General features: G+C 39.4%; 1 protein-coding gene across 1 annotated transcript in view; it reads left to right on the top strand.

The window, feature by feature from the left end:
• LOC124804793 (protein fem-1 homolog CG6966) overlaps nt 1-24,998 on the top strand; it is a 132,598-nt gene that overhangs the window by 82,781 nt on the left and 24,819 nt on the right. The window contains exons 2-5 of the mRNA XM_047265121.1: nt 11,473-11,632; nt 17,367-17,567; nt 22,072-22,290; nt 23,456-23,645. Of these exons, the coding sequence (XP_047121077.1) occupies nt 11,473-11,632; nt 17,367-17,567; nt 22,072-22,290; nt 23,456-23,645 (770 nt within the window). The remainder of the gene's footprint in view (nt 1-11,472; nt 11,633-17,366; nt 17,568-22,071; nt 22,291-23,455; nt 23,646-24,998) is intronic.

Here is a 24,998-nt window from a genome sequence, read left to right as displayed (position 1 = left end):
ATGTCATTCTTAGTGGAGAGGCATCCTCAGAAGCAAAGGCAGCCATGTGCGTATGACTTGGCTGATTATGTCTGTGCACCTACGAACGTGCGCGCAGACAACGCTGTTCGAAGATTTTATGAAATACAGACGGACTTGTAGATGGTCACAGCCTGGTGTAAAGAATGGCAGCTCAAGATAAATAAATGTAACGTAATTTGCGTAGACTAAAGAATCCTATTTAAATTGATCACGCATTTGACAATCACTGGAATGAGTTACAAACTTCTAGTATATACAAGCTCCTGCCCAGACTACATAAACCTAACTGTGGGGGAGAAAAATGAGTGACAGACTGTTTTATTGGAAGTATCATAAGAAACTGTACTTTTATACATGAAAGAGTTCGCTTGCAAAATCCTTCTTAAACCAGTTCTTGATTGTTCATCGGCCTGAACCCGTTAAAGTTGTAAAAACAAAAGAGATGGGAAAGAATCAAAGAACAGCTGCAGAATTGTTTCGTCAGCGTGAGAGTCAGGTAGCGATTGTGGCTACCTTCTCTCCCCCCCCCCCCCCCCACATTAAAAACTTACCGGAACGCCGACTTTCGATGAGCTCCAGATGCCTAAGTAATAACAATAAGATATGTCAAATATCTTAGTATAATAAGATGATGATAATGAAATGAAATGTGTTGATAGGGCCTCCCGTCAGGCGGACCAGTCGCCTGGTGCAAGTCTTTTTTGGTGACGCCACTGTTCGATGGGGATGTGATGATGATGATGATGATGATGATGAAGACTACAGCAGTGCTGGGCACATCGCTTTGGCGTATCTTTCAAGAAAGACACCATTTGAGAAGCAGTTGTGCATAATAGATCTAATAATTATAATTGCAACAAACTTTCGAAACTTAGTAATTTATACGGTGTAAAATCGAAGTGTGCACTCACCATTATCAATATTCGACTTGGTACTAAAATTGTGAACGTGTATTTCCAGGTTAAAGTTACGCGAACGTGTAAAATAGTGGGAATGCTGTATCTGAAAATGAGGCTACTTAGACCTGCGGAGGAGACGGGTGATCTTTGTAAAGGACTTAAGTGACCAAGACATCGAATGCTAGATCGAGAACCACGTCGCATTTTTTTGTTGGCAGCACACATGGTCAGCGTGTGAACGAACATCTTTTTCTGGCTGGAATGTTTTCTGGTGCGAGTCAGGCAGCAAACAAATCCACTTGGGTTAACAGCAAGGAAAGCAAGTGCAAAAGTAACGTGTCTTAAACGAAACTTATAATTTTTTGGAATTTCTTGCCACATACGAGACTATTCATGCTACTGTATTCTCCGAGAGTTATCTCGAAGATTGGCTTGAACCGGAACTAGGAGACTACCAAGGAGGATTTAGACCCTGGAGATGCTGCCTAGATCAGATAATCACTTTGAAATTGATAATGGATTGCTATAAAAGAAGACAAAAACAAGAAGTCATAACCTTTGAAGACATAAAAAATGCTTATGGTCATGTCCACAGACCTTCAATAATGAGTATTCTAAGGAATTTCGATCTCCATCCCAAATTAATAAAATTGGTAAATTTTCCTCTAACAAACACCAAATTTGAAGTAAAGCTCAGAGGAGAAATATCTGAGCCATTTTCATTTAAAACGGGTTTAAGACATGGAGGTGATTCATTGCCGTCACTTTTCAACTGTGCACTCTAGTCCCTGATGAAGGAATGGTACAAAGAAAATCCTAAAACCGTAAGAATTGAAGCCAAGAAAGATCAAATAACACATTTAAATTGCTTGGGATGCGCAAATGAGTTAGCGTTACTATCTAACAACATTCAAGAAGCCAGAAATGGAGTAACAAGTCTACACAATATAGCACAAAAAATAGGACTCCAGATGTCATTTGAAAAGACTGTGACAATGACAGCAGATCCCCTAGTAATCAACCACATAACAGTAAATAACAGGATTGTAAAAATAGTGAAACAATGTAAATACCTAAGAGAAATTTTAAGATACAACCTGGACGAGAAACCTGCATGGCAAGTAAGAACTACTAAAATGATAAAAGCTCAAATTAACATGGTATACATACAGTAAACAATTTCTGTCAGTCAAAACTAAACTGAAACATTACAAGACGTTGGTTCAACCAGAGATGACATACGGAAGTGAAAATCTTCGCAAAGTCACCCAGAAAAACATTATCGACAAAATCCTGTAAGAAGAGAGAATAACAGCAGGAATTTGCATCAATAAGAAATTTAAAAAAAGATGGACAGTGGTGAGTAGTTCCAAATGAAATTGTGTACAGCGAACTGGAGCCCATTACAGATGTATCCCTTTTTTGGTCACATTATGAAGACACCAGAAACCAGATAATGAAGAAAAATTTTAGAAAAATTTTGGAACATAAAGCACCAAGTAGGGTGGATCAAGGAAATCAGGGAGGATATGAACAAACAATAACAAGGGTATTTACATCTGAGGAAAGACAAAAAGATCAGAACGAATGAAAAGATACTGGCAATTCCGAAAGAAAACCATTTTAAGACGACGAGGAAAACGATTAACTGCGAAGTGGTCGAATGAGGCCGTAAAAGCAGAAGAAGAAGAAAAAGGAGAAGAAGAAAAAGGAGAAGAAGAAAAAGGAGAAGAAGAAAAAGGAGAAGAAGAAAAAGGAGAAGAAGAAAAAGGAGAAGAAGAAAAAGGAGAAGAAGAAAAAGGAGAAGAAGAAAAAGGAGAAGAATATAAATGGCTTCAGTAAAATGTTGGGGGTTACAATCAGGCTCTCCCCTTAAATCATCGCCAGGTGAGCGCGTCGCAGAAATACTCAATGAATTGCACTAGGAATCTTTATACGAAAGACGTTCTGTATGGCGAAGACCGTTACTCAAAAAATGTCGCATTCTCACGTTTCAACATCACTCGAGAAATATACTACTGCATTCCCGCCGACATACGTCACTCGTAGGAATCAAGACGCCAGAATTCGACACGTTCTGCCTCAGAGAGAGAATTACAGATCGTCTTTTTTTATCATTTGCGAATGGAACAGGAAGGATGGGAAAATGGTACTACATCATGTACACTCGACCATGCACCGTGGATGAATGCGACTTTCGACTGTTCGTTTTTAACATGCGTCATGGGCTAGACAGTATGGCGTACGACCGAGTGTGTCCGTTTAAGTCCGCCGACTTGGAACCGTGCCACTCCCCCTGAAGTTTGCGCAGTCAGCTGCGGGTAGCGCTTTCGGCAGTGAAGCCACACTCTTGGTTGAGGCAGAATGGAGCGTGGCGCGTCCTTGACCGGCAGGTGGCGCTCCGCAAGCACACGCGGATCCCGCCCGGAAGGTCGGCTTCCTGCTTCCCGGGATGCCAGTCGTTGCCCCGACCCCGCTGTCGCGAGTGGTGACACGCCACAAGCACAGCACTGGGCGCTCGCCAGCGCCGCGCACAAAGACTCGCTGCCCCCCGCTCGCTAATTATACCCCGTGTTGCAGCCACACCTCCTGTCTCCGGTTCGAGAGCGCTTAAGACCCGTCCCATTTCAAATATTTCCATCCTCATTCCTCCGTCACATTAGATGCTTCCAATAGATTACTGGACGTCGTTCACTATCCGTAAAACAATTAGTACAGTATTTGTAGAATAGCCATATTCCGATACTTCTGCCCCATCGTCGCTGATTCTGGAGAGTTTCGTGAGCCTTCGTGTAAGTCATGCTGAGGTCATGAGCTCTGGGCAAATGCGGTAATCTCACTCTTGGAAGTGGTTTGCTGTTGTCTTACTCCTATCTGCCGTGAAATGTCAAATGCATTTCTGTCTACCTTAATTACGAGTAATCTCCTGGAATTGTTATGAGATCAGTTATAGTCTGCACTCATTATTTGTTTAACCGATAATTTCTTAACCTACCTTACAGATCGACAAAAATATTTCGAGTTCCAGCAGTAGGAGTATTGCTCATTCACATATTTACTTAACTTTTTTGTGTTAATAACAGTTTGTCCCCCCCCCCCCCCCCCCCCATGAACCATGGACCTTGCCGTTGGTGGGGAGGCTTGCGTGCTTCAGCGATACAGATAGCCGTACCGTAGGTGCAACCACAATGGAGGGGTATGTGTTGAGAGGCCAGACAAATGTGTGGTTCCTGAAGAGGGGCAGCAGGCTTTTCAGTAGTTGCAGGGGCAACAGTCTGGATGATTGACTGATCTAGCGTTGTAACACCAACCAAAACGGCCTTGCTGTGCTGGTACTGTGAACGGCTGAAAGCAAGGGGAAACTACAGCCATAATTTTTCCCGAAGTCCTGCAGCTTTAGTGTATGGTTACATGATGATGGTGTCCTCTTGGGTAAAATATTCTGGAGGTAAAATAGTCCCCCATTCGGATCTCCGGGCGGGGACTACTCAAGAGGACGTCATTCTCAGCAGAAAGAAAACTGGCGTTCTACGCATTGGTGCGTGGAATGTCAGATCCCTTAATCGGGCAGGTAGGTTAGAAAATTTAAGAAGGTAAATGGATAGGTTAAAGTTGGATATAGTGGGAATTAGGGAAGTTCGGTGGCAGGAGGAACAAGACTTCTGGTCAGGTGAACACAGGGTTATAAATACAAAATCAAATAGGGGTAATGCAGGAGTGGGTTTAATTACGAATAAAAAAATAGGAGCGCAGGTAAACTACTACAAACAGCATAGTGAACACATTATTGTGGTGAAGATAGACATGAAGCCCACGCCTACTGCAGTAGTACAAGTTTATATGACAACTACCTCTGCAGATGATGATGAAATTGATGAAATGTATGCTGAGATAAAAGAAATTATTCAGGTAGTGAAGGGAGACGAAAATTTAATAGTCATATGAGATAAAAGAAATTATTCAGGTAGTGAAGGGAGACGAAAATTTAATAGTCATGGGTGACTGGAATTCGGTAGTAGGAAAAGGGAGAGAAAGAAACATAGTAGGAGAATAAGAATTGGGGGTAAGAAATGAAAGAGGAAGCCGCCTGGTAGAATTTTGCATGGAGCTTAACTTAATCATAGCTAACACTTGGTTCAAGAATCGTGAAAGAAGGTTGTATACATGGAAGAAGCCTGGAGATACTAGAAGGTATCAGATAGATTATATAATGGTAAGACAGAGATTTAGGAAACAGGTCTTAAATTGTAAGACTTTTCCAGGGGCAGATGTGGACTCCGACCACAATCTATTGGTTATGAACTGTAGAGAAGAAGATCGGGTAGCTTTGAGGGATGAAGTAGTGAAGGCAGCAGAGGATCAAGTAGGTAAAAAGACGAGGGCTAGTAGAAATCCTTGGGTAACAGAAGAAATATAGAATGTAATTGATGAAAGGAGAATATATAAAAATGCAGTAAATGAAGCAGGCAAAAAGGAATACAAACGTCTCAAAAATGAGATTGACAGGAAGTGCACCATGGATATATGTTTACAGGTATTTTTCTTTGAATATATTGGATAGACCATACCGTCCACATGATTGGACAGTAGCACGAACGTAGAAATACCCACGAAAATTCAAAAGGCACTCACAATAACGATGCACTATCACATAATCGCGCTATATGAAATTTGTGCCAGTGCAAAACAATTCTTTACCGGAAAAAACTTCAGTGTGGCGTGCAGTTACTAACCATGACGTGTTGAAATTATCGTCAGATAAAACAAATCCACTCTGAGATAGAAACATTAAACGTCTTGAATAATGCAGGGTGGTCCATTGATCGTGACTGGGCCAAATATCTCACGAAATAAGCATCAAATGAAAAAACTACAAAGAACGAAACTTGTCTAGCTTGAAGGCGGAAACCAGATGGCGCTATGGTTGGCCCACTAGATGGCGCTGTCATAGGTCAAATGGATATCGACTGCGTTTTTCTAAATAGGAACCCCCATTTTTATAACATATTCGTGTAGTACGTAAAGTAATATGAATGTTTTAGTTGGACCACTATTTCGCTTTGTGATAGATGGTGCTGTAATAGTCACAAACAGACGGCTCATAATTTTAGACGAACAGTTGGTAACAGGTAGATTTTTAAAATTACAATACAGAACATAGGTACATTTGAACATTTTATTTCGGTTGTTCCAATGTGATACATGTACCTTTGTGAACTTCTGAGAACGCATGCTGTTACAGCGTGATTACCTGTAAATACCACATTAATCCAATAAATGCTCAAAGTGAGGTCCGTCAACCTCAATGCAATTGGCAATACGTGTAACGACATTCCTCTCAACAGTGAGTAGTTTGCCTTCTGTAATGTTCACACATGCAATGACAATACACTGACGGATGTTGTCAGGCGATGTCGGTGGATCATGATAGCAAATATCCTTCAACTTTCCCCACAGAAAGAAATCCGGGGACGTCAGATGCGGTGAACGTGCGGGCCATGGTATGGTGCTTCGACGACCAATCCACCTGTCGTGAAATATGCTATTCAATACTGCTTCAACCGCACGCGAGCTATGTGCCGGACATCCATCGTGTTGGAAGTACATCACCATTCTGTCATGCAGTGAAACATCTTGTAGTAACATTGGTAGAACATTGTGTAGGAAATCAGCCTACATTGCACCATTTAGATTGCCATCAATAAAATGGGGGCCAATTATCTTTCCTCCTATAATGCCGCACCATACATTAACCCGCCAAGGTCGCTGATGTTCCACTTGTCGCAGCCATCGTGGATTTTCTGTTCCCCAATAGTGCATATTATGCCGGTTTACGTTACCGCTGTTGGTGAATGACGATTCGTCGCTAAATAGAACGCGTGCAAAAAATCTGTCATCATCCTGTAATTTCTCTTGTGCCCAGTGGCAGAACTGTACACGACGTTCAAAGTCGTTGTCTTGCAATTTCTGGTGCATAGAAATATGGTACGGGTGCAATCGATGTTGATGTAGCATTCTCAACACCGACATTTTTCAGATTCCCGATTCTTGCTCAATTTGTCTGCTACTGATGTGCGGATAAGCCGCGACAGCAGCTAAAACACCTACTTGGGCATCATCATTTGTTGCAGGTTGTGGGTGACGTTTCACATGTGGCTGAACACTTCCTGTTTCATTAAAAAATGTAACTATCCGGCGAACGGCCCGGACACTTGGATGATGTCGTCCAGGACACCGAGCAGCATACATAGCACATGCCCATTGGGCATTTTGATCGCAATAGCCATACATCAACACGATATCGACATTTTCCACAATTGGTAAACGGTCCATTTCAATGTATCACGAAGCAAATACCGTCCGCACTGGCGGAATGTTACGTGATACCACGTACTTATTCGTTTGTGACTATTGCAGCGCCATCTATCACAAAACGAAAAAGGTGGTCCAACTAAAACATTCATATTTCTTTACGTACTACACGAATATGTAATAAAAAATGGGGGTTCCTATTTAAAAAAACGCATTTGATATCCGTTTGACCTATGGCAGTGCCATCTAGCGGGCCAACCATACAGAAAATCACCCAATGTTTCAGTAACATTCTCTTGCATGGTACTGAAATCAATTCTAATACTCTATGAAAATGTTTTCATTGAAAGATATTGATGAGGAAGCAATTTGGCCCTGAGAGTTTCCTTGGCATAGCTTCAAGGACAGCTGGTTGGTGAAGACAAGCTGTGTAACTTGCGAAAGAAAAATGGCTTGGCACTATTAAATACCACAGCAAGAATTATAACAAAAGCGTACTTGACAAATACTGACAACCATGTTCTACAGGTGTCTTGGATGTTGAGTTTGGTGGGTGACACTTTTACTGCAGCGCTGATAGGAAACTGTTGTCCGACCAACGGACTCACAACGTATAAGCTCATTCTTTTTCATTGTTATAGTTTTGAGACCATTTGGTAGAGTGAGTATTACATGGGTTCTATGGGGAATTCCATGGGCACATCCCAAGTAGACCGCATTAGAGGAGTTTTGAACACTAGCAATGATGTAATACACACATTTCGTACCTTGGGCCCATCCAGGCTGCCTGCTGTTGTCCGACAACGTTTCTAACCTTTCGTGGTCTACTGCCCCCTTTCCAGGAAAAATAACAACAATAATAATAATAATAATAAACCACTCCCATTATTGAAATCAATAAGATAACTCATAGTTTTTCAGCTTTTTCGATGGTGTTCCTCATGGAAGCATGTACATGGTACGTTAACAGTATTGGTGTACTCATGTATGATGTTTCTCCTAAGAGTCATATAAATATGTAGCTTGAAGCAGTTACAGTCATCATCAGTCTGAAATCGCCATGTTCTGTTACTGACAATATGTCTAATTTCTGTGTCAGCAAATTACTGACAGCAGTGAATCATCTTTGTGCTAAATCTGGCAGGAATACAATGAGAAACTTCTTTGATACAACACATAACTGGACATAAATCTGGAATTAGCCTTTGAAACCCATGTTTTTGATACTCATTTGTTAATGTCAGTTTTAGCACTTAATTTGTTGACAGTTCTGCCAACTCCTCTTCTATTGATAATTCTAGTGTTTGTGGGTTTGAGAAAGGTTATATAGTACCCAACGTGGATTGATCTCCAGTTAAGGACATCCTGAAACGTATTTGTAAAGTCTGTTTCAGATACTTCCGAATGCTGGTATTATACCAAAACGTCATCATTTATTCTCATAGAGAAAATTTTGTTCCTTCAAGTCAGGTTTTGACATTAACACAGAAATAGTTAATTTGATTTTTATCAAAGAAGAATTAACTTCTTCCAGTTGTAGACTCATATGTGGAACTTCGCCATGTCTACTCTAACGGTATCTAAAAGGTTTTATGATAAAAGTTCACTTGTGATTCAACTGCTTCATTCCCGAATGACATTAAGCACATCAAAATGGGTGAACTGGGTTTGCAGCAGCAAACATCAAATCATCTTCGAATGAGATGACTTGTGCAAATTTCTTAGCTTTGTCGCTTTCTTATTCCACTGCCCTTTTGCTACATTTGTCATCTTTCAGCTATGCAAGGAGTAGCTTATATAATGTACCAGTACCTACTTTAATAAGGGATGATTGTCTTTAAAAGATATTTAGAACTGCATTTTAAAACTTGCATTCTATTATTGCAGTATTGATGAAACTTTTCCTCACCTTCTGCAAGTATTGCCCAACAGAGTTGCAGTTGATCCCCAAGACACACCCCCCCTCCCCCCCAAACCATGGACAAGAAACACCCTAATAGATTTCTTCAAAATCAGCTGGTGGGAGATACTAGTGCTGTTCGGTATCTCTGTTATTTATCCGCAAATCAAACATTTTCAATAAAAAATTGTGAAATTGGAGACTCTTGTGTTCTGTATTGGAATATTGACATGTACGGAATGCATTAATTAATGCACAATGATAGAGGTACATGCAAATCTTTTTTTGACCATCTTATCGTTTTTCTGGATGATGATGATGATGATGATGATGAGGTCCCATACTCCTTGACAGTGCGTAGGGGACGATGTGGGAGACCTGCAACGCCATACATAGGGTAATAACTCAAATATTGGTCTGCCCGACCACTCCATTCATGTATTTGTTGTAATCTAATACACTTTCAGGTTTTTTAATTGTGTAATTGGTTTTTCTACATTTTCTGTGAGTGTCAGTCAAAGTGGCTTTACGTATTGTAGAGATCATTCTTATTCTTTCAGTTTTTGAAGCTCTCCAAACCTGTGCAAGTACTTTACCTGTCTGTTGATGACAAGCTTCAAACACATTGACTATAGCGCGCTTTAATTTTTCCAGAAATCCTCTATTTTGCCGTATTGTTCCACAAATTTGAATTTTATTTTCAGTTACCTTCTTGCAAGTTCTGTACTGTTATAAAAATTATCCATGTAGACGTGATGCCACTTTCCATAAGAAGGTGTCAATAGTTCCATCACTGTTTTTGCTAAAGGCTGTCCAGCATTGGAATATATACTTCTCATTAATCTTTTTCGCCACTGGGTTGTCTTTCAGAAAGTCATATCCTTCCAAGGCAGAAGTGTGCTATTCACAACAGTTCCATTTTACGAGGTGAGGTGTTTAACCATGCACCCAACCCCTAATGAGGAGGAGGAGGAGTGTGGTGTCACCGCCAGACACCACACTTGCTAGGTGGTAGCCTTTAAATCGGCCGCGGTACGTTAGTATACGTCGGACCCGCGTGTCGCCACTGTCAGTGATTGCAGACCGAGCGCCGCCACACGGCAGGTCTAGAGAGACTTCCTAACACTCGCCCCAGTTGTACAGCCGACTTTGCTAGCGATGGTTCACTGACAAATTACGCTCTCATTTGCCGAGACGATATTTAGCATAGCCTTCAGCTACGTCATTTGCTACGACCTAGCAAAGCGCCATTATCATTTGCTATTTATCTTGTGATGCATGTACCGTCAGACCGATGTTCACCAATTATGGATTAAAGTTAAGTATTCCAGAAGCTACATACCTATTTTGCTAGTCTCTATTCCTTTAACTGTTCCAGACCTCACGCCAGCCTGCGTGAGCTTAAACGCGTGCCTTTCGGCTTCCTCTCATAGTGGCTTGGCTGTCTTGCCAAGCCACAATAAGGAGGTGGTGGTGGTGGTGGTGGTGGTGGTGGTTTCCCTACACCTGTAGAGCCCCCTTACGTGCGATATGATTTGTCTGACTACTCTGGCAAGGCCTGTTCAGCTTGGATGACCCTGCCAGTAACCATGCTACTGCCGGCATAGCACTCACAGATCCTTCTGCTCAGGACTGAAGGTTCCTTCAATAAGGCTGCATCTCGTGGGACGAAGGTTTTATGCACACAGCTATGCTTTTAGAGAAGTGACCATTTTTCTTTAATACTCATTCTCAACTTTTGATAGCCCTGTGGTTTATTCGAGCAATCAGTTGCTCAACGGCTGCAAGTCTATTAGCCTTGTACATCTCTGCAGCTGTCGTTGACCCATGTCATCTATGACTCACGGTTGTACCATGCTTAGTGTATTTTAACCACATCTAAGCAGTTCACAATCTTAGCCATTTTGGAAGTGTTTCCGTGCTTGGCACGAAAGCAAATGATTATGCCCTTTTGGGTCCAGATAAACTGCTCCATTTCTGCATTATGACAATAACTGCACTGTTTTCCGCATCGCCTGAACACTCTTCATGTACCCTCCACTGATAGTGCTGCCACCTTCTGTTTGTGAGTGGTTACTTTACAGTGCCATTGAACATGGCATAGTTGCATTTATATGACTGGAGCATGTATATTGAAATATGCTATATCATGTGTCTACATAAAAAGCCTGGTTTCAACATTAAGTTAAAACATCAGATAGGCTATTAGAGCATGTTTCTCATCCAACAGATGTTGATACTCTGATACAAGTGAACAGTGGTTTGATAAATAATTTTCATTGTATATAGATTATTCCTTATGGGTAAATAATAATTATAAAAAAGTATTTTGTTTTGCAGGTTTTCCTTGAACAACGTACCAAGGAAGAAGTCCAAATGCTTGTTGGTGCAAGGACCGGTGGAGCTACACCATTGGTAATGGCGTGCCGTAATGGCCATTATGATGTTGCAGAATATCTTGTGGAACGTTGTGGTGCTGATATAGAGCAGCCAGGTTCAGGTTAGTCTGGGAAAACATTCACTGTAAAACTTTTGTCTTCTGTATAGAGAATGGTATTTTAAAGGTGAAAGCAATATTTCCCATTCTCTGAAGTTTGTGCATCTGGAACCCCCAAGGAATGTTTCAGAAAATTGCATTTATTAAATTAAAATCATATTGAACTAGGAAATGCATTTTAATACATTGCTGTGTGTAGCATGGTATTCATTTTAGTGGCTTTTGCTAGATCTGCTTATGTGTTCATGTAATAACTTCTTGTTCCATCCCAGGTAAAATCCTCAGAAGATATATAAGATATATCTGTCACTGTATCTTTTCGTCATTGTACTAAATTGGGAATGGTGGCATTGGTGTTGAGGAGGAGGATGGGAGGGTGGTAGTAGTAGTAGTAGTAGTAGTAGTAGTAGTAGTAGTAGTAGTAGTGTGACCTGCCTTAAATGTAGGACTGAGCGATAGGTTTGGTATTTAACCCAGGACATTGATACTCAGTGTGTTGACCAAGAACATCGTACCTCTTTTTCCTTATCTGGCTGCTCAATTACTGGCGATAAAAATTTCTTATGCCAGCAGGATTGAAACTAAATGTTTCCATGTTAAGGATGCTGCTTTGTATTAATGACCTTGACGGTAGAGGAAGATCCCTCATTCCCGTTAAAGTGCTCCTGGGAGAAGCCTGAATTGATGTCATGACTCCTTTTAGGTAGCTGATAAATTAACAAAACTACAACTATCCCCATGCTGAAATTTTCATAAAAATACAATGATATGCCTTTGCAAATAAAGGACGGACGTCGTTAACCCTCTGCTTACCAGAAAATCTGTATAGGCCTTGCCTAGCATTTAGGGCTTTCAGGCCCGTGTTGTTTAAATTGACACAAATTGATACTGTCGTAACTACATAAGATGTGAACAACTTTTGAGATATAAATTCTTCTAAAATAATTTTTTAAGTTTTACATTTATACAAAATGAAATTTTTATACTTTCACTGCTGGCTTATATTCTTATTGCAAATTTGTGCGGAGTCTACAGACAGTAACAGAATATTCTGAGCATACAGGTTTGGTGTACTTATAACATGTAATTTGACATTTACTATCTTTCTCCTCTACACAGTACGCCCATATTCTCCTGTTCTAAGCTGGTGGTTTCACTGCCCTCCCTGGATCCAGTGCTACTAACGAAGTCATTGACTTCTTTATCACTGCTAGTTGCTTTCCCAAATTGATGTTAGAAGTTGGACATCTCAGTTTCTTATTGGTATCCAACATCATCGAAATTATGTATGCATTCATTACACATACATCGATCATGTTGAAGAAAACCACCAATGGGTAGCACCTTGTTTTATCACTTCACACTGTAGCATCACATCTTCTGCTCCATGGTGTCAGTGCCACCCTTTGTGTCATTGTATTTCATTATAACTTCCAGGCTTTGTTATTTGTGATGGTGACACCATTGGGTGACCATGAAAAGAGCTAAGACCGTAACAACTTTGTTTTTCTTGGGAACATAAGAGGCTATCATCACACCTGGTTGTAAACCAAATAATATGGTGTATACGTCACGTCCTGTATTTTTATTAAAATGCCAGGCAGTTCACCTTTGTTTTTTCAGATAGTACCAACTAGTGTCAGATATTTTGACAGCAAATAATGAGCTGAATCAAGAGATGTAAAAAAAATTATCAGAGGTGATATCATGTCCAGACTTTTCAAGTTCAGTCACAGGGTTTTCAAAATTACATGGCTCTAGTTTCCTCCTCCTTCCCCAAATACACTTTCATCTTCCAGCAGTAGCTTGTTGCTGTGTTACAAATTGCCCAGAACTGTATTCTGTATCTACCAGGTTTTGATGGGATGTATTGTTGAAATGGAGAGCAACCTTGAAATGTGACCAGCATGTTCATCTCAAAAATTTCTGTTGTTGTCAGGCTACTGCACTTTCAAAACACAACACCCTCAGAACAGCATGGAAGTTTGTTGCGAGACATAATTTCTTTGAACAGTAGTTGGCCATTCTGAACATTCCAGATCTGACTTATATCTTCATTTCTTGATTTGTAAACTACAGTCAGGGTCAGAATACCAAGAAACTTTTTCATGTCATGCATATCCATATCCATCCAATCCTCGTAAATGATTTGACCCACCTTGTTGGTCCACGTGCACACTTTGTCAGTGAGGAGTACATGAAAGAACAACGCAAAACAGGATTCTTCATCACCAATCATTTTGATCTTCACCAGAAATTTCAGTTTGAGAAGTTGTAGCCCATATTTCATTCCCATTACAAGAAAACAATAAGTTACACTCATCAGAATTTGTACTAAATTGATATTCTTCATCTTCCTAAAGGGATTCTTCATGATCACGAGCTTTGTGGAGTTCTGAGTTTTCAGCGACATCTACCTCTTTATCATCATCATCAGTGGAAGATTTACACTCACTAGGTGGATTTTCAGAATCGGAAGACTGCTCCAGCAATTCCTTTATCCCATCAGCTGATAGTCCTTGTCTCCATAACATTTTCAGTTTGTAGAACAGACAAATGTTGAGAAATAATATGTGTGCATGAAGAACAAAGATTTTAACTATTGGCAAAAGTAGTTCCTTTTTAACCCTTTAACTGCTCTGGACGCTTTCACGCGCGCACCACCAGTCCTTCTACCTGGTACTCTGAACGTGTCTACGCGCAAGCTTGAAGGACTCGTGGCGCATGTAAACACGTTCAGAGCACACAGGGACAGGTACAAAGGTGCATGTGTTAACACGTCCAGAACAGTTAAAAGGTTAATATCATTTTAAGATTTGACTTTCTGCCTTGTTTTAAGGACAGTTTTGGCCTACTGATGGCATATATTGTATCTTACAGTTACACAGTTACAATAGCCAGTTTTCTTTAATGGGATCAGAATTTTTAATTTCTTCAATTGAAATCTTATCCAGGCCAGATGCCTAACCCATTCTCCTCTTCCCAAAACTGTTACAGATTCCTTTAATGTGAATGGTTTAGAAACATATGTGCTTTTTGGATTGTCTTTGTCTTGCATATAGTGGAAGAAAATTGTTTTCCCTTTAATGATTTGCTTTAATGCTATAATTGGCGTCTGGTTTCCTACATTAATTATTTCAGTATCATAACAGCCTCCAGGCTTCTCCTGTTCGTTTTTAACCTACCTAAAGTTGTGCCTCATTCAGAAATAAACTATCTGTGGTCTTACTGCTGGAAAAATCTGGCACACAATCAGTCTGTGTTGGGTGTTGGTAGACATGGAAGCACAAGCTTGAAGCATCACTGTGTGTGTTTCACATTGGCACTTCAGAAGTGGAAGGATTGGCAAGTGAATCACCTTTTAAAGGGGACATTCAAACATTACAATGTAGGTGCCCTATGGGAAGATCCTTCCATGTCGCCCTTGGTTTTGAGCAATAGATACTGAGGGAATCCATATTAATTTCAGGAGGCAAGTTGTTCATTGCCTAGAAGAACTGCTGTGCGAACACAGATTACTTTCTATAATTCTACAACAAATTGATGTAGTGAGATGTGTGGAAGGTATTTCTTGTTGGCTACAGGTCATAATTGAACATGACCTTAGGCCCATCCTTGCCTTTCACTGTATGTTTACAGAAGAGCGTAAATAATAAAAATGATTATACAGCAGTTAGTTGATGGAACTGGTGTGGACAAAAGTTTGTCAGTGATCATTGGACACAACAAAAACATTATCACAAAAAATAGTTTTCGATAAGGGAAACAACATATGAATCATGTCCAGAAATTAAGAGTATGCAATTGTTCAAAAGAAGAAAAGGCAATATAGTTATGCATAATTTTACACATTCACCGGTGTACACGTACTAGTTTTAAAAATAGTCACCTTGGTTCTCAAGGCACTTTTTGAACTGAGAGCTCTTGCTGATAACTTCATCAGTGAAGTCTCCTGCCATCTCTTTGGCCCATTACTTGACAGCACTTGGTTCTTAATCATCAATAGAAAACGTTCTTGTACCATAAAAAACTTCAGAGCTGTTAAAACTTGAAAATCTGAAGGTGTCTGATCAAAGCTGCGAGCGGTGTGGTTAATGATGTACATACTGAATGAATCAAAGAGCTGCTTTCTGGTATTGGCTGTGTGGAGGATGTGATTTGTCGTGCAACAAGCACAGTCCCTTTGTTAACATTCACCGTACTTTGTTTTGTATCACTCAGTTTTTTCAGAGTTTCACTGTACTGCACAGTATTAAAAGTATCTCCCTGGGACAAAAATTTAATGAGGAGAATCCTCTTAGAGTCCCTAAAGACAGGGGGCATGAGCTTTTGGCCTGGGGCGAGGGTTTTGAATTTCTTCACCAGGATGAGTGGTGTTGCTCGTTGTTGCTACTGCATTGTCTCCTTCTCAGGGATGTAGTGGACCACCAATGTTCTGTCACAAATCATGATAGCATCAACTAATTGTACACATTTTATTTCAAAGTTTGTGAGAAATTCCTGTGAAGAGGTGATTCTGTCGACTTTGCTTGCGAGCTGTCATGGTATCCATCTTGCAAACAATTTTTGAAAACCAAGTGTATCAGAAAGGATTTCATGCAGAAGAAATCTGGAGATTTCTGGAAACGTTGTGTTCAACTTGCCCAAAGCCATTTGACAGTCCTCATGAATCATTTCTTTGATCTTGTCCACAGTCTCATCAGTCACAATTGAGGACCTCCCCAAGCTTTCTTCATTGTGAACATTTATTCGGTCAGCCTTACACTCTTGATACCACTTGCACACATTAGTACGATCATCACATAATACCCATAAACAGTTTTGATTTCAGCAGAAAATCTGGAAAGCTGCATTTTTCTTTCCAAGAAGAAACCAGATTATGCTCCTTTTGAAATTTCCTTTCAGATTGAAACTGTTTGCTGCACACTTGGCTGCATAGTGAAAATCTCATTATGCTCCTCTTGTTGAACTGGAGGGATTCAAAATAGTAATTCATTTCAACATGGCATTACAACTCAAGTTTTCCGCCAGCTGAGTGCTACTGTGCGTTTCATTGCCAACACCTTGTCTCTCAATTTAGTGCTGCCAAATTTGTCTAAAGAAATGCCCTTGAGAGTATGCGTACTTTCTTGACATGCCTTGTATACATCTTAAGAAACTGGGTGAGTTGCATTACTTAGAAAATTAAATTTGGACTTGGATTGAGTTCAGACAAAAGAATGTTAGTGTTAATTATTTCAGAGTTTGCTAAGCTTTATGTTCTTAACAAGCCACTTTAACAGGGCACAGTGAAGTGGTAAGGATAACAGGAAGTTACTCTGGTTCCTGTGGTTGCACCTCTGATCTATAGCAGCCGACAAGCACTATGTATGATGAATGCGTCTTCTATGTCTTACGAGAGTTGGCACAACTTCTCCTAGATTTCAGCATAGATTGAAAATTAATGTACCTTTCCTTGCTTTCCTTTTCTCCTATTCACTTCTTTCTCTCAGTGAAATAAATATCTGAAAACACAAATCCCGTAACTGGGAAGTGATTGCTAGTCTAGTCGTGCTGGCTTCAGCATATAGACTGTAAATAAATTTTATTTCCTGTGAATTAGCATGGAAAACGAATTGTATTACATTTTGTGAAGTGTATATAGGCTTCTTCTCTGTATTTATGTATTTGTGTATGTGAGCACAGTGGACCTTTACACTACATTGAACTGGAGTAATATGCTGGTTCACTGTTTCAGTTATGTTTGATGGCGAGACCATAGAGGGGGCTCCCCCTTTGTGGTGTGCTGCTGCAGCTGGGCATCTCTCTGTCGTCAGACTTCTGGTTAGGCATGGTGCATGTGTCAATAATACTACAAGGACCAACTCCACACCACTCCGAGCAGCCTGTTTTGATGGCCACTTCGAAATTGTTAAATTCCTTGTTGACAACGGAGCAGGTGATGACACCATCAGTAACGTAAACTTATCAAATAATAATCCATTTTAAAGTGTGAAAAGTCAACAAAATTATTTTGTTTCACTGGTATTTACTTACTAAAAACTGGCCTTTGGCTTGTCAGGGCAGCATCAGCTGACAGCAATTAGTGTGGTGCGCAATAGAGTAGAAAAATCTGAACTGTGACACACAAAAATATTACCAGTTTACAGAATCTTTCATCATGGACAGTAGCTAGAAATTACAAATTAAGTGCTCGTCACTTGTGTTATATAGCAAATATATTAAAAATAGTTAGTGGCCTGTACTTACATTGTGTTAAAACTGTACATAGAAAGAAGTTGAGAGCGGATAAACTAAAAAGTAAATAGTGGAGGATCAACAATGCAAGGAAAAGATAAATTGCTACTTACAGTAAAGATGACATATTAAGTTGCCGACAGACGCAGTGAAACAACACATATGCATTAACTTTTGCCTAAGCCTTCATCAGAAAAGGAAACACTTAATAAATGTCTCCACTACGTAATAAATCTGTTATATCTAAATGAGATGTGAGCCATGATACTGCATACATAAAATAGTTTTATAACTGAACTGTTACAGAGTTTTTTGTCAGTTATACAATTTTCCTAAATATGGAATGTATACTAGGTATATAAATTGTAGGTGGAGGGAAGGGGGGGGGGGGGAGGAAAGGAAAGGGAAATGCCTCTTGATATCAGCTGCATCAGGTCTTTGTGTGGAATCAGCAGCAATGAATGAAAATGTCTTCCGGATTGGGATTCAAACCTGGGATCTCCTGCTTTCTAGGCAACTGCTTTAACCACTGCACCAACCAGACATACTGTTTCTCACAATTGTGCAGACTATCTCGGTACCCCTCGCAGCCGACCACATTCCCAACTGATGCCACTTAGCCACAGTTCCTGTCCATGTCCTCCATGCTCGCTGCTTTGATGTTCCCACAGGAGGTCGGAAATGATTGTGCATCTGCACTCAAGATGGTGGACCCATTGCCCATCAAGGTGAGTGAATTATATGAATGAATGCTTGGTGTCCATTCTTTCACCTCAGTGGACAACAAATTCCTGCGGGAATCGCAAATTAGTGAGGATGGAGGACGTGGATGGGGACTGCGGATAGGTGGCGCAAGGTTGGAATGTTGGTCGACCAAGGGGCGTACCAAGATAGTTCACACTATTGCGATAAATGCTGTGTTCGGGTGGCATAGGGGTTAATGCAGCTGCCTAGTAAGCAGATCCCAGGTTCAAATTCCAGTGCAGCAGAAATTTTCACTCGTCGCTGCTGATTCTACATAAAGTGCAGCTGACATGAATAGTCCCTTCACGTTAGTTTCCTTTCTCCTCCCTCCACCTTAAGTTTATTTAATATGTAGCACAGTTACGGATTCTGCATAGTGTCTGTTCTTTCAGACCACACATTCATATAGTACACCAGTTGTTTCTAGGTGTGACTATTACTGCAAAATGGGCATAAAGGTGTGGCAGGATCTGTTGTCTTTGTTTATTGTGCCCTTTTTTGTCAATTAAGTCGGGGCTGTAGCCATAGCCAAATGCAAAGAATTTCATTGTGCCTAGTTGTGTAATGAAATCATGTTTTGAAATGTGGATGGGAGGGAGATGATGCACAATGGAATGGAAGGCAGTAGGTTTGCAAGATGTTTGATGTTCTGAGCATATTACAGTGTCTCTGAAAAAAGAACATATTAGAGTGTCTGTCTTCAGTTTTCTGTAGATTTTGAAACAACACTCACATGTTCTGGTCTCTGTTAAGATCAAGGAAGTTCATGTACTTCCACCAAGCTCCTTAGTAAAATGTGGTGTTGTGTTGAGAGTTTATATGTCATGAGAATGTTCTAAGCTGTCTGGTGGTGACAGTCCACAGGGACTACTGAGCAGAGTGGTGCAGAGGTTACCACATTGGACTAGCATTCAGGAGGATGACAGTTCAAATTCCTATCCAGCTATCCAGATTTAAGCATGCCATGGTTTCTGTAAATCATTTAAGGCAAATGCCAGGATGGTTCCTTCAGAAACGCTATGGCCGTATTCCTCCCTCAACCTGTAATCTGAGCTTGTGCTCAATCTCTTATGACCTCATTGTTCATGAGATGTTAAACTCCTTCTATAAGCACAGTTTAATGCCTACATATATAAAGAAATATTTACACTGTGAAGATATTCATCTAAGAATAGCTTTTCAAAATGGCACGTCAAAATTTCTGCCTCTACATGGCTGAGAGAATACATCATAGCCGAGCCATCTAAATGCTTAAGAGGGTTCTTTAAAATTGAAAATAACTTTGTTCCAGGCACACTTGAATGACATGGCTTGTCTCTTCTACTTCTGCAGGGTAGACACCAGCTCCGCATAGCGATACTTTAAAGTGGTATGAAGTTCTTTTATTGGCATGTTCGAAAATGTTGTTTAACCCCTTGCACTGCATAATGCAGACTCAGGGTGTCTCTGTGCACTTGTTTTTAAATGGTCTGTGAGTGCGCCACAAAGAATTGCATGACTCTTTGTGGAAACAGTGAGGTACCTGATCGACAGTTAAGGTGTACGTTAAAACAAGAAATGCTCTTTCATTCAAAAATATTTACTAAAGCTGAACAACACACAACTTTTCATTGTGTGATATTTGTTGAAACTTGATTCCATCATCTTTTCACTCGCACTGTGTACAAATGAATCCATGTTGTCATTTTTCCTCCGAAAGGACTGTGCGTGGAGACGTATCCATTTTGCACCAACTTGAACATAAGAATTAAAACCTTTCTCTCAGCATGAGTGCCACAGTTAATGTAGGCTTCCCTAAATAGCAGTATTTATTTATTTATTTACATTTCTAGTTCAGTAGGACCAAATTGAGGAGCAAATCTCAAAGGTCATGGAACGTGTCAGTACATGAAATTACAACATAAAAGTAATAACAGATAAAAATAAATGTTCATGAACCTGAAAAAATTTAGTCCATTAAGTAAACGCTATCAGCAATATAATAAGAATCTACTTAATTTTTCAAGGAACTCCTTGAGTGGCCCATGAGGAAACTCTTCAGTTTTGATTTGAAAGCACGTGGATTACTGCTAAGATTTTTGAATTAGAGTGGCAGCTTATTGAAAATGGATGCAGCAGTACACTGCACACCTTTTTGCACATGAGTTAAGGAAGTCTGATCCAAATACAGGTTTGATTTCTGCAAGTATTAACCGAGTGAAAGCTGCTTATTCTTGGGAATAAACTAATATTGGTAACAAGAAACGAAAATAAGCAATACACATATTGAGAGGCCAGTGTCAAAATACCCAGACTCATGAACAGAGGTCGACAAGAGGTTCGTGAAGTCACACCACTTATTGCCCGAACCGCCCATTCCTGAGCCAAAAATATCCTTGTAGAATGGGAAGAGTTACCCCAAAATATAATACCATACGACATAAGCGAATGAAAATAAGCGAAGTAGACTAATTTTCGTGTCAAAGCATCACTCACTTTTGATACCGTTCGAATAGTAAAAATGGCAGTATTAAGTCTTTGAACATGATCCTGAACGTGGGCTTTCCACGACAGCTTACTATCTATCTGAGCACTTAGAAATTTGAACTGTTCAGATTCAGTAATCATATGTCCGTTCTCTGAAATTAAAACGTCAGGTTTTGTTGGTACAAGCCATGAACTGAGGTCATGTACTGCAATATTTGAAACCAAGCCAATGTTGCACACAACATCCTTTACTACCAAGCTAGTGTCATCAGCAAACAGAAATATTTTGGAGTGACCCGTTATATTAGAGGACATACCATTTAGGTCAATGAGGAACAGGAGTGGCCCCAACACTGATCCCTGGGGCACCTCCTACTTTACAGTACCCCACTCAGATCACTTCACAGCCGTTATCAACATTGTCAATAATGACCTTTTGCTGCCTGTTGCTAAAGTAAGAGGTGAACCAATTGTGAGCTACTCCCCGTATTCGGTAATGGTCCAACTTCTGGAGCAATATTTTGTGATCAACATTGCAGTGTTGGTGCCTAGTATAGTCTGATTCACATTGGAGCATATGAGAGCTGTAAAAAAAGTGTTGAATGAGGCTTTGCATCTGAGTGGAAAACAAAATTTGCAACGTCAAGTGCCACCTGCCATCCCATTGGCATGGAAAAAGGTTAAGGTAGATAAACTTATTATGATTCATTGATAAAGTCTGTTGAATTTACAATACAGATTGATAACCTGTGGACAGTAAAGAAATAAATGCAGACTTGTTGTGCAAGTGCAACAGACTCTACTGTTATAGTAAATGTAATATAATGCTCAGCAGTTTTTAGGTTTGACATTTTGTGAGATTTAGAAATACATTGGTAATATTGATAAAAATTTAATTGAGCTGCAATTGGTTATTAGTTATTAAAAATTTTCTCTCTTGTTTACTTTTCTATTTCTCAGTTTTAACACTTATTTAGTTATTTTCATTTCTACAGATATTGAAGTGGCAAATAGGCATGGTCACACCTGCCTGATGATTGCTTGTTACAAGGGTCACTTTCGGATAGCCAAGTTTCTCCTCAGTCTGAACGCCAGTGTGAACAGGAAGAGTGTTAAAGGCAACACTGCCCTTCATGACTGTGCTGAGTCAGGCAGCTTGGAAATCCTCAAGTTACTTATTGCACATGGCGCTCAGATGGATGTAGACTCATATGGTAATTGCACCTAAATATTTATTCTGTTAAGATAGTGTTTTACATGAAAATTGCTTGACATATCATATTTGAAATGTGTTTTTCTATTGCAATTAACAATATATATTACTAAAAACTACTTGACTATGAACCAATGAAAACAAGTTTTTGAGAGGGCTCAATGGGAGCTACAGTACTATGATTTTTGACTTGTAGTATCTGTTAAAAAGTCATCAATGAAGTATGAGTTTTGGATTGTTAAATTCTTTGATTTTAGTTTATTTGAGATACAATCATCATTAAAATTTAGAAGCATATGACAATGCAGTATTACAACTAAAAGAATGGTTGGTTAGAAGAAAGGAAGAGGTACAAAGAAAACAAGTTAAAGGTTAAATAGGAAATGACAAAGTCATTCAGAACACAGGGTAGTGAGACAAATCTCAGTTGGGTTGAAAGGAAAATCCTACAACAGGCAGAAATTTTTTTTTTCAGATATTGGTTGATTGTGCGAATTGGATGTAGAACGTAACAATGGATTTATGTTATCCTGTTACCATTTATCCACTGACAACAATAATTTGACATAATTGTTCCCAGCACTATAATTGTTCCTTTCAGACAGACAGGTGGATAACACTGCCACTCCATCACATTTATATGAATTTCATGTGAGGCAACATTTTACATTTTTAAAGCAGTGACTTTGTTGTGGTTTGCTGACAGTGACTTCATGCCAAATTCAAACATCAATCATGTTAGACAGTAGTTATGTTTTTTGGTAAAAGTTAAAATGTGGCATTTCGCACCAAGTAGGTCTCGCTTATAATAAGTATGGCTTTCTACAGGTGAAGTAATACAATTCATTCCTTGTCTGGACATGATTTAATTCTATGTAAGATGTTTGAACTAAAAATCTTTTGCTACTTTTTGTAACTTATTATCTTCCATTCTTACTGCTGCTGGAAAGAAACCAACTACTACTCTAAGTAGGAGTTACCATTTCATTGAAAACTGAATTTGGTTTTTATATTTACTATACAAAATTAATTCATTAATGTTAAAAAAGCATCTCAAAACAAGATACGCTATGGAACTTGAGACAAATGAGATCCACTTATTATGCAAAACATTAAAAAATGAAACATCAAGCAATATAGAAATAAAATTATGTATTTTGCTGCAGGCATGACGCCTCTTTTGGCTGCAAGCGTTACTGGGCATACACATATTGTAGAATATCTAATTAAATTACCAAATCTTGTATCCAGACATGAGCGTGTTGATGCTTTGGAACTACTCGGAGCAACATATGTTGACAAAAAGCGAGATATGATTGGTGCTCTGGGTCTTTGGAAAAGAGCAATGGATGACAGGTAAGCCTGTAATCATATTCTTCTGATTTGGTATTTTGTAAGTTGTTGATCTTGTGTATTGTTATGTTCTAATAAAGCAACAGACATAGTACTTTCTTGGACTGTGAGATCCGTGCTGCCTTTCCAGTCCATATAAATTTGTGTTGATCTCTGGTTCTGATATTTAGAAGCATTTGACTGAGAGTGCTTTGAATACAACTCTGTAAATGTTTAGCATTGGTAATGCCTGTCACCAAACACCTCAAAGCCTGGCAGCCTAGTGTACCACAGCTAGGGTTAGTGAAGGTTATGCTACTATGTGCAGATTTTTGGGACATTGGTATTCTGTCCCAGGTGAAATTATATTAGGAGTGATCAACTGAAGGAAATCAGGCAGTGGCTCCAGGACATGGGTTAAACCTAGCTACTTCTGCACGCTTTTATCTATCCATTGGCTGTACAATAAATTAACATGGAGCATTGAAAACCAGCTTCTATTTATTTCTATTTCATGATAATAATTTGCAGAACTTCAGGATCAAAAGCAAAAATGATATATAGTATGGCTGTGATAAATGTGATGCAACAATAAAGGCCAAATTGAATTTAAATCAGGCCAAGGATTTTGCTGAAGAATAGAGCAGTGTGGGAGTGCGGACATAACTTTTATTCTAAGCAACAAAATTAAAAGGAATATTACAGATATTGTGCCATCCTTGTTTCGAATTTAAATGAAATATATTTTATTGAATACAGTCCAGTGAATGTACAAAAGTGCTCACATTTCAATGAAGAGGTAGAAGAGCTCTATGAAAAGTTATAGAAAATGACATATGACAAGTAACAACAGTAGCAAATGACGACGAAAATCTCTGTGCAGACGTTGGATACAAACTAAAGAAAAGTTATTCGTATGGAAACTTTGGTTCTGAAAACAGAAATGACTGAAATTAGTGAAATTTTTTCCAGAAAAATTCGCACAGTATCTTGGCAAAGCAAGGATAAATGGAACTAACATGAAATAGGTCACATTTTGCTAGACGGTATAAAATTTACAAGATTTGTTCATCCTAAACCACTTAAGAAACTCCCATAATTACAGATGCATAATATGGAGAACAAAAGAAGTACAAGGCTAGAAAGAACAGAAAGGCAGAAATGGAGATTTTAATTTATTTAAGAGTAGTCTACTAGGGGCAACAGATTCAGGATATTAAAAGGTCAGTATTACATAAATCTGGGCAGAAGGGGCATCTGTTCAGCAGTGGTACTTCAGAAAACAGCAAGAGATGTTTTAAAAAAATCAAATGGAACAAGGCAACTACTGAAGAGGGAGAAATACTTTCAAGCAAGTAATGAGACAAACATTATAGA

The sequence above is a fragment of the Schistocerca piceifrons genome, chromosome 7 (assembly GCF_021461385.2).
Source record: "Schistocerca piceifrons isolate TAMUIC-IGC-003096 chromosome 7, iqSchPice1.1, whole genome shotgun sequence".
Taxonomy (NCBI): Eukaryota; Metazoa; Arthropoda; class Insecta; order Orthoptera; family Acrididae; genus Schistocerca; species Schistocerca piceifrons.
The sequence above is the reverse complement of the archived record's forward strand: the minus strand, read 5'-3'. Positions and strand labels throughout refer to the sequence as shown.